This window comes from Alosa pseudoharengus, unplaced genomic scaffold (assembly GCF_046254945.1).
Source record: "Alosa pseudoharengus isolate Yale_2024_CS ecotype anadromous, Long Island Sound unplaced genomic scaffold, YU_APseudo_1.1 YU_APseudo_1.1_scf_23, whole genome shotgun sequence".
In the NCBI taxonomy this organism is placed as follows: domain Eukaryota; kingdom Metazoa; phylum Chordata; class Actinopteri; order Clupeiformes; family Clupeidae; genus Alosa; species Alosa pseudoharengus.
In genome coordinates this window covers 11,006,672-11,017,571 of record NW_027468685.1, presented here as the reverse complement: position 1 = coordinate 11,017,571, position 10,900 = coordinate 11,006,672, and the positions used below count along the sequence as shown (strand labels likewise).

General features: G+C 42.3%; 1 protein-coding gene across 2 annotated transcripts in view; it reads left to right on the top strand.

Moving 5' to 3' along the window:
• Window positions 1-1,817: 1,817 nt before the first annotated feature.
• The window catches only part of fam91a1 (family with sequence similarity 91 member A1), a 25,502-nt gene continuing 16,419 nt past the window's right edge, over window positions 1,818-10,900 (top strand). For both annotated transcript variants that reach the window (XM_076301413.1, XM_076301412.1), the window contains exons 1-10: window positions 1,818-2,077; window positions 2,715-2,799; window positions 2,947-3,098; window positions 4,979-5,036; window positions 6,962-7,029; window positions 7,264-7,377; window positions 8,776-8,866; window positions 9,992-10,054; window positions 10,579-10,685; window positions 10,849-10,887. In XM_076301413.1, the coding sequence (XP_076157528.1) occupies window positions 2,006-2,077; window positions 2,715-2,799; window positions 2,947-3,098; window positions 4,979-5,036; window positions 6,962-7,029; window positions 7,264-7,377; window positions 8,776-8,866; window positions 9,992-10,054; window positions 10,579-10,685; window positions 10,849-10,887 (849 nt within the window). In that variant the 5' untranslated portion in view covers window positions 1,818-2,005. The remainder of the gene's footprint in view (window positions 2,078-2,714; window positions 2,800-2,946; window positions 3,099-4,978; window positions 5,037-6,961; window positions 7,030-7,263; window positions 7,378-8,775; window positions 8,867-9,991; window positions 10,055-10,578; window positions 10,686-10,848; window positions 10,888-10,900) is intronic.

The window sequence follows — 10,900 nt, the reverse complement described above, 5'->3', positions numbered from 1 at the left end:
TAGCTTTTGTGCACCTGCCCTATCCTCCCTCTTTGCTTCAGCACCATTGTTGAGTTGAGAGATTACTGGTACCCTGATCTGTAAAAAATTGAAAACTAAGCTCTGGTCTTTTTCTTAATGTTCTATTGGAGCAGGCTGGGTTAACGGCTGACACTTGCTTTCCTACCCAAGAGAAATCTTTGAGATGAAGTGAAACTGTAGATAAGGACCCGGCCTGCTATGAGATTAGTTCTGATCAATAATTATTAGCACCACTTAAGGTTGGTCTGTGCTTCGGTATGACGGTTTGTTTTCGGTATGACGGTTTGTTTTCCAAAACAAACATTTATTGGGAAATCTCAGTCCCCATCCAAAACTGTGCAAAAGCAGATAATGACCCTTGACAAACTTGAGGTGAAATTAGGCAAGGCTGTCCCTGCAGGTTTGATAAACCGTTACTTGGGGAAATAGCCGAATTATGCAGCCTATGAATAAAATATCTGTTGTATTCTCATTCAGAATCAGGTGTTGACAAAAATGGTTAAACAGCTCAGTTGTGTAAACCAGTGTTTTTCAACCTTTTTTGTGCCACAGCACACTAACATCCTGTGTGAAGAAAAAATAAACATACCATAGCCTAACATTTCAAATAATACACAGATATGGCCTTATTATGGCTTCTATGCAAGACCTGCTCAATAAAACAAGCACCCTCTGTTTCATTTGTAGGTGAATATATCTAATTTAATTGTTGTTATGAACTGGATATGTGATGATTCTGTGAATACTGGATATGGGGCCCCCGTTGTACAATGCCTGCATACCACAAATAGTGCAATCATACAATCAATGAGAGCATGTGGTTATAAATTCTTTGATGCAACAGTTGCTTTTCTGGACCAGTGAGTGACATTTGGGTAATTTTCTGCGGCACACCTGATGATCTCTCACGGCACACTAGTGTGCCCCGGCACAGTGGTTGAAAAACACTGGTGTAAACTGTCACTCCCATCCTCAGTCCCTAAGAAGACCAGCTGGGATATTTTGTGTTGTCCCGAGGCACTGAAAGTGAAGACGAATTACTGTCATGTTTGCTTTGACGCAGGAGGAAAGGAAAGGAGATATGCATCTGTACAGATTGAATATCACTGCAGCATAGGGATGTGATGTAAGCTAACCAGTTATTGGCTTGGCAAAAGGACCTCTGACATGGGGACTGCAACCCAACACTATACGTATTGGCCACCAGCAGCAGTGGCATGCACTGTTATCTTTATGCTGAACTTGACCCTCATCTTTCCCCTCCAAGAATTTCATGGCAAATATAAACGCTACATAAATTTTGTGTCACTACATCTTCATAAAGTCTATGTCTGTCAACATAGTATCAGCACTATTTAGGCCTACTCATGATAAAAAAAAAGCAAAGGAATTTAATTAAGGGGTGATAGCTAAAGAAAATGGCATCAGCATAGTCTTGACATAGATGTTCAGTGATAACTTCAGAAATAGGCTAATTGTAAGGGCCTAGCCTAGGATAGGCTTCTGTAACTCTGGGCATAAAACTTTTACAACAAAGAGACATGTAACCTAACTAAATTTATTTAACATTATCATTTCGCATAGCACTGTTGCCTAACAACTTCCTACCTCTAAATATGCGACGCTGCATTGTTACTGTAGCCTATTAGTGGCCCACACATGTAGTAATAGGCATTTAAAGGCTACCATCACAGCTAATCATATTCTTACCTCCTAACCCACTGGGGACCTGTCAGTCAAGAGTGGTCAGTCACGCCTAGAACGGAAGTGACGAACATTGCCGAGAGCGTGACGAACGGTCGCTCGAAAATACAACAAGGAAGTGGACATTTATAGGAAAGGGGTAAATAATATTCGGATAGAGGCGAATTCGAACTTTTAATTGCTCTCAAAACCTTATTTTAATTATCGGGGGGTATAGTCACCTTGGACTTACCCAAAAGCCCGTTGCATCCATTTACATAACCGTGGATCCAGATTAGCAATGAATACAGACGTGGAATTTCACATCAGACAAAATTATCCGTGGAACAAGCTACCAGCAAATGTCAAACAGGTACAGTTCGTTCATAAATGTCGTATTGGTAACGTTACGGGTAAAGAGCATCTGTCAAAGCCCCCTCTCCCAAGCATTTATGTTAACATTTGCTTGACAGTGCAGCTGTGCGGCTGAGGTGATTTCACCAACCGCATCAGCATTTCGCATGATTCATTCATCCTAAAGCCAAGGCAGAAAAACGCATACTAGAATTCCTTTGCAATGGCCCTTTATTTTTTATCGGCTAGCCACTTGGTTAGCCGGTTAAATAGCTAATAAAGGCAGGTTACATTGAGTAGCAAGCTAGGTAGCTAACTTACATACACCATAACTGCAGCGCAAGTTGCAGTCCTGCGTCTTTCAGAAGAAAAAACAGAAATCGACTTTTTTCAGGAAATGTGCAATTGCTGACGGCCGATGAAATCCCATCACGTCAAATCCGATTGTGAGGCTCAGTAGCTAGCTAAATTAGCCACCGTAGCCATCACCCTCAGTGAAATACTCAACATTAAGCCAAGTTACCTGTATTGGTACAGTAGAGATTTTGTTTTTTGACAGCGGCACATAAAAGTGCTCTAGCCTACAACTAATGTTTTCATGATCTTGAATGAATCCTTGGAAAATAACTGAATGTTATTGTCTTCTGATTTTACAGAGCCTTGGAAATTCCCAGAGGGAATACGAGAAACATGTACTTCTGTACAGCATCCGTAACCAATTACGATTCCGCAATAACCTAGGTGAGAATGTCGCTTACCCAGGTGTACACAGTTTACTTGTGCACTGTAACCGTGATATGTCTTTCGCATAGGTCTAGATGCACATTGTGGAATGCAAAATGTTGAATGGCATGAAAAATCTGAACACCCGCTCTCGTACAATTTCAGTGCGGCATGTGAAAAAGGATGAACGGAAGTATTATGAAGAGCTGCTGAAGTACAGTCGTGATCACCTGATGCTGTACCCTTACCACCTGTCTGACATCATGGTGAAGGGCCTGAGGGTCACGCCCTTCTCCTACTATATCGGCATCATGGAGGTACCACACTTCTCCACGCTGTCAAGTTATTATTATTATTATTTTTTTACATTACATTTAGCAGACACTTCTTGACCAAAGTGACTTACATATGTCAGCTATATTACAAGGGATCACATTGTCCCCGGAGCAACTTGGGGACCTTGCTCAAGGGCACAACGTGCTCAAGGGCACAACGGTGGAAGCCGGGAATTGAACCAACAACTTTCAGGCTACTGCACGCTAGCCCAGCTCCTTAACCACTACACTACCACCTATTATATAACTATATTAAACATTATACAATGCAGATGTTCTCTGCTCATTGCCAGAGTGTCTCGCAGAGACAATTCCATTGTGCTCTCGCGAGACCTCTGGATTTCCAGGGTAGTCTGGTGCGCACTGACGAGCACAAACTTGATGAGAAGGTGCTCTGTGGTAGTGGGGGAGGGGCATGAGAGTTGTAAACATTCAACATTTTGGCTAAGTCCCCTCAATCTGTCAGACTTGCCAACTGCAGCTTTAAGTAACAAATCGGATCTTGCATTACAATCTAGCTACATAAAAATAAACTTAAACAGCCTGTATGAGATCTTTGATGGACGTCAATCGTTCTGATGCTTGATCAACGTCCAAACAAAGTAGCAAAACAACCAGGCACGTAAAGGTAACCGAATAAGCTCGCTAGGACATTTGGGGAAAATTAAAGTACCGCCCTCGACCGGATGTTACAGCAGACATGCACTCTCTCTCACAACATGTTCTGAAGGATTGGGGTCGCCAACGTTTTGCAACATCAAAATAGGGTCATCTGCCAAAAAAAGGTCCTAGGCCATTTTGAAAAGAGACTTTTAGTTAGTTATTAGCTGTTAGTATGCACACAACTTGCCGTACTGTATGTACTTGTTCCTAGCTAATTTTGTCTGATCCAGTGGATGCTGGAAATACTTTGATGTATGAAACACCTTTTTCGGTCTGGTCAGGTCATGGGTCATGAGTCATACCTGTTTGGTTGGTTTATATTGGGTGTCTAAGGGCTGGTATATTTGTTCTCCTTTGGTTATTTGAAAAGGCTGATCAGAGATAAAGGTTCCCAGTGTGTTGGTTTTGCTCCGCCAAAATGCTGATGTTATTCTGGGGCCAGACTTTGGACTCCGGACATGTGATCTAGTGTTGCACCTTGAAGAATATGTCCTTGTTACTGTCTCTGACACTGATTTGCTAGAACATGTACTGTTGCATTTTGAAGGAACACAGTTTGACTTGGGAGGTTCCAAAATAAGTCTTGTACCAACCGTACATTCGCAATGTGCAAATTTACTAAAAGACATCACATGATTATTGTTATTATTACATGATTACAAAATAATTTGAGTTTCATCACAGCAAATATGGTTTAAAAATATTTTATGAGGCAAAATATGGTCCAGCTATGTTAGTCAAAAGTATTATATATGAAATGTTAATAGACACTCAAATAAGCATATATAATAAAATATAATTTTTTTTTTGTTTTGTAACAACATGATTTTGTTTTTCTTTAAATTTAGTGCACATTACACATAGGCTATGTTCTTTTTGATTATATTATGTGTAGCACTCTTCTCCTTGTAGTTTGTGGATGGCGGAAGAATATAAAGATGTTGTATTGTAAAGGGCTTTAAAGTGCAGTGTCCTCTGTACTGAAGGCTTTTAATGAAAATGTCCCTTTGGCTCTTTTGGAGGCTCTTGTGGTGGTACTAAGGAAAGGTCACTCCGTTTGAGTGCCAAGACGGATTTGCATGTGAGATCAAATGCCATTCCCCTCTGTCTCCCTCCAAAGGCATGGCGGTAGATTTATGTAGTGTCTGTGCTCAACCGGCAAAGGTGTTTGAATGTGCTGTTTTTGCAACCCTCTCCAGGATATCATGAACTGTGAGAAGAGTTACGACTCCCTGCCCAACTTCACTGCAGCCGACTGTAAGTCAGCACACTTAAGCTTTAGTTTCGCATCAGCTTGTACAGACATTCCAATTCACACAGTTCACTCTTATTCTCAGTGCCCGTATGATAGTGCACACACACACACACACACACACACACACACACACACACAGTATACACACACACACACACACACAGTATACACAAACACACACACACACACAGTATACACACACACACACACACCATTACTATTTTTCATGGATGTTGCAAATTGTTTCATTGCACCAGAGGGATTATTTGAGTAGTCTATCTATAGAAGAGTGGTGGGGTGTTTTTGTTGTGTCACTCTCAAATTCAATTTTGTTAGATTTTAAATGAATGAACGGTAACAGAGCATGAATCATCATCGTGTGTGTGTGTGTGTGTGTGTGTGTGTGTGTGTGTGTGTGTGTGTGTGTGTGTGTGTGTGTGTGTGTGTGTGTGTGTGTGTGTGTGTGTGTGTGTGTGTGTGTGTGTGTGTGTGTGTGTGTGTGTGTGTGTGTGTGTGTGTGCGCGCGCGCGTGCGCTTTTCTTAAATTACCGGTACTTTTTGTGAAAAGTTGTGTTCAGATAACTGGACACAAGACACATCCCAAGGTCATTCTGTAATGAATATTAGAAGGGCTCAGCTTTGGACATGCTGTTGATAACTTTTAGTCATGCTGATGGCATTGATAACATCACTCCCTCTATATGTGATATGTGTGTTTAAATGACATGGGAGTAAGGTGATGTGAAGGTGTAGAGAAGTTTATGGATCTGTTCCTGGTGTGAGGGCAGATCTTATGGAAAGACCAAGCCCTTTCTGGAGCTCAGGGCCATATGTTAGTCCACTAGTGCCAGAATACCCTGCTGTGGTCAGGGCACTGAGGGCATTCAGGCCAGTGGGCGTGGGAGGTACGAGGGCTGAAGGTGTCTAGCATTCTATGTCCCCTGCTCTCTCTCTCTCTCTCTCTCTCTCTCTCTCTCTCTCTCTCTCTCTCTCTCTCTCTCTCTCTCTCTCTCTCTCTCTCTCTCTCTCTGTCTGTCTCTGTCTCTATGTGTGAAGGTAGGTCATGCGTGAATGTGAAAGATAGCTTTTGTTTCCCTTTTTTGTGGGGTGTAAGTGTGGGTGTATGCATGCATGAATGCGTAAGCTAGTATGTGTTTTATGCTGTGTCTGTTTGTGATCGTGTGTGTGCGGGTGTGTATGCGCGCATGGTCATCATTTCTGATCTCTCTATGAAAGGTGGGGAGCTCTCTGCTGTAAGCCCAGTGGGTTTAGCACCATGACTTCCCTGGCACAAAGCCTAGAGGTCAACACCCACACACACTAGGGTGTGTACCGGTCCATTTGTGTTTCATCAAGGCAGAGAAAACGGTGTGAATGTGTGTTTGAGAGACAGAGCGCGTGTATTTGAGAAGATGCCCCCCTCAACACACACACACACACACACACACACACACACACACACACACACACACACACACACACGCGCGTGTCTTATCCTTGTAACCAAGGTTAGAGCTGTCACACATGGCAGTCATTCTTATGAATTGTAAAACAATACCAAGAGAATTTATAAATGTGTTTGTGTGTGTGTGTGTGCGTGTGTGTGTGTGTGTGCACATGCTAATGTGCACTTGGCAGTAGGACTTTTTAACAAAAATGTTCTGCATAAAACAACTGTATGTTAATTGAAAACCTGTTAAACTTAAAATATTTATGTCTGAAAAGGAAATATAAATATTCAGGATGTTTGTGGTGTTTTTGCCATAATTATATTAACAGTTTAGCTTGAAAATGGGATCTATTAAGTTTTGTTTTTCACCCAATATTTGAAGGCAATCCTTTCTATCTCAGCTTTTAACTCATGGCCATTGAAACACTAATGTTATTTCTTAATTTCATTATGGATTTGTTACTTTTTCTTTTGCAGGTCTTAGGCTCATGGGAATTGGTAGGAACCAGTATATCGACCTGATGAACCAGTGCAGGTCCTCCAAAGTAAGGAAAGCGTTTATTATTAAAAACCAAAGTTTTCCCCATGCTATTGCCAAATCAGCATCGACAGTTACTATAGCAACATGCTAGCCAGAGTCTCTGAAGACATTTTGAGTATTGTGTCTGATCTCTTGCCAAGAACATATCAAGTGAAAAGGCTTTGTGTTTGTAAGCATGTGTTTTGAGTGCCTTGCTTTCCCCCCTTCATCCAAAACAGTGTTTGTCTCTCCCGTGCAGAAATTCTTCCGCAGGAAAACGGCACGTGACCTCCTGCCTGCCAAACCCGTGGAGATTACGGTGGAGCCGTGGTGGGTGGTGCAGACTGGCTACATCACCGAGGACGATATCAGGGTACGAGCACCTGGAGTCCCTGTTATAGCTCACAGAGCTTGGCACTAGTGTAATGTGAATCAACTTGTTCACAGAGTGTGGAAGCTGGAGCAGCTGGATTTTTTTTTTTTTTTTTTTTTTTTTTAAGTATATTTTTGGGTCTTTTTTAGCCTTTATTTGGACAGGACAGTGGACAGTGGAGAGTGAGACAGGAAGCAAGTGGGGGAGAGAGAGGTGGGGTGGGATCGGGAAATTAACGCAGGTCGGACTCGACCCCAGGTCCCCATGGGCACTCAGACCCGTATATGGTACGGGCGCTGTAGCCTGCTGCGCCACAGCGCCCCCCACAGCTGGGGTTTTCTTGAACATTGGGAGGTTTTTGTTTGTACATTTTGTGATTCTGAATATTGGTTTACTTTTTTCTTCAGGGTTTTCTTGTTGCTTATAATTTTCTCATCCTGCAAAGTGATGTTAATTTGAATTGTGAAACCTAAAAGCAACATTTAATTTTAAAATGAAACCTTTTCATTGCAAACTTTTTGTATTACTAGAGCCGGTATGATGTTCCTCACCTTTCATTTGAATATGTTTAAAAGAACTGTTTGGAAGTGGAAGTTAAATGAACAAAATAAAAATGTTACTTGATTAAATCAAATGCATGTTGACCAAGCTTTCCATTGTGGACACTTTGAAGAAAACAATGTTTTCATCATATTATTTACATAAGTATTTTTTCTCAAAATTGTTGTGGCTCCAACATTGTTATACAGTAGTATCGTTTAATGGAGCCTCGATATTTCCACTCTTGTTACCTTATGATATAAGTAATTTCCACTTTTGTTACTTTATGACATGATGCCCGTTGAGGTGATATAACCTTGCAGAGATAATGGCAACCGTACGAGACAGGTTTGGTACTTGAATGACACTCCTTTTGTTCGTAATAGAGCAATAACTGTAATAGCCGCAGTCATTGGGTTCAATTCCCAATGAAGACTATTAGTGATGAGAATCTACCCTCTACCCTGCTGAAATCTATTGAGTATCATCTTTGTAGGACTAAAAGTGATGGGAAATTAGCTAAGAACGGTCAAAGACCATTATCTCTGAGAGTACATGGCTTCCATGTCCTTTTAGAGATGCTTTTAAAGGGCTCTATCTGTCACTAGAGGGGCAGGCCAGTGTTGAGGTTAGTGGTGTCTTATCCCTGGACTTGGATGCTGTTCGCATAATAAATAGAGAAGGGAAATAAAAGCAGTGGATGGATTTAAAAAAAATAAAACTTTCTTTGCTATGTGACCGAGTAAAAATTGCTGGTCATCTTCTGTTCATTTTCCGGGGCGGGTGATTGATCTAGCTCATATATTCTGTGTTGTTTTTGAGATTGAAGGCATCTGTGCAATGTGTGTTTGATTGCAGATCTGCTCGACGGCTGAGAAGAAGGCCATAGATAAGATGATTGATTCGGGTCCCCAGCTTGCTGGCTCGATGGAGTACAATGTCGTTCTGAGTAAGTGTTCTCTGTCTGCCCTTGAAGGACCACCTGGCAGCTCCCTGACTGAAAGCACAAGCAGCGTAGGAGAGGCTCTGATGGCCTCTGCAGCAGTCCAGGGGAGAGTTCGGATTAGACCTCTGAAATGCTCTAGCCTCAGTTCACCTCAGGAGTTCTGAGGCAGCTTGTTGTATGATCTAGAGTCAGCCTTAAGAAACTCAGTTACAGGCCTGACAGAAAGATTTCGATAGCTGAGGTGAAAATAGATTAGATAGAGTAGATGAAGTTATTTAAAGGCACCCTTAAGAGTTTTTTTACCTTAACATAACGTTTCCAAAATCATTTTGATGGCACATAACCTCATAACATGACCAATGGCACTTCTGGCCTTGTCTGAGCGGCCCTCTATAGGCGATTACCGACCTAGCAACTTTCTGTGTTGGGGGAGGAACACTGCTAACCTGACTCTCGCCAGATGAATTTCGTTCCGCCTAGCTCCACTCACATCCATCTGGGATCGGTTCCATCGAGAGTGATTTCGGCACCAGATTGTATGGTAGATCCAATCAGGACGCAGGGCGGGAGTTTCTTAGATGTGACGTAGCGTAGAAGCGACTGTGAGACTGTTCTCAGCATCACGGGTTGGCTTCGATTTAATTGGTTGAAGTAGCACGTCAATAGATGACGGACAAGTGGCTTATCCAATCTTATGCAAGGATTTTTTAATAAGGCCCAGCCTTCTGAAGCACCACTCCAATGGATCGATCCCAGATGGATGAGTGGAGCTAGGCGGAACGAAATTCATCTGGCGAGAGTCAGGTTGGAACACTGCCCCCACATCTGAAATCGAAATACAGGAATTCGGAGAGCTCTTTCTACAGACTGCTGTCGGTGCATTGCCTCTATATTATATCGGAGTTATGTTCATACTTTGTTGCAAAAGACGCATATTTAATTTGTTTATTGCGTTTCTCAACTGTGGAGGGACCCCGAGAGCAAATCTTCTTTAGTGCTGCTTCAATATGTTTTAGTTACTTGTTTTAGTCTCACATATGTTCTACCACCAAAACAGTATGTCGTGTGATTTTTGTAAAAAATGTTTTAAGTCTCTCATGTCTCCATGTCCTCTTGTCCGTGTTGTAGGCCTGTACAACCGCGGCTACATCTACCTGGATGTGCCCATATCAGATGACAGCTGTATATCAGGTGCAGTGTGCCATTTTACCCCCTCTCATCTTTGCTTGTGCCTGCTTCTCTTATCCCTCTCTCTTTCCCTCTCTCTCTCTCTCTCTCCATCTCTCCATCTCTCTATCCTGGGCCATTTTCTACCCTCCTCACAAACACCCGGTTATTTTGCCTCTGTTTACCAACTGCAGGCCTGTGGGGTGTCTGTGGGGGTACGCGGGGGGTGGGGGGCAGCGTTGGGGAGGCTGGGTGGCGTAATGGGGCCTCTGTGGAGTGTGCTGATCTGAAGGGGATAATGGGATGATCGCAAATCCATTTATGGGGCAGCAGAGAAAACATTGTGAGAGGGCTGTCATTACAACAGGGCTGTTTTTGCAAGTGATTATTCTCCACGTTTATGACTCCCATTCAGCTCGGACTTCTCTTCGCTCTCTCCATCTGCTCTCTTTCTCTCTTTCTCTCTTTCTCTCTTTCTTCCACTGTGTCTTCTGCACTCCATCCTCTTTCCCTCCTCTCTCAATCATGGCTCTGATCCATTTTTGTAGTGCCCCCACTCGAAGGGTTTGTGATGAACCGGGTGCAGGGAGATTATTTTGAGACTCTTCTCTACAAAATCTTTGTGTCCATCGATGAGCAGACCAACGTCTCCGAGGTGAGCTTCAATATGCAAAATTTTTGAGTATATATAGTGTTACAGCAATGCAGACTGAATAATAATTTATAATCTATCAATTTGTTTAAAAAAAAAAAAACTCACATTTGCTGTAGAACAGGTGAATTGGTGTTCTTATTTTATTCTCTGCTTCCCATTTCAGCTTGCCAATGTTCTTGAGATTGACTTGGGCCTTGTGAAGGTAAGTTTTGAAA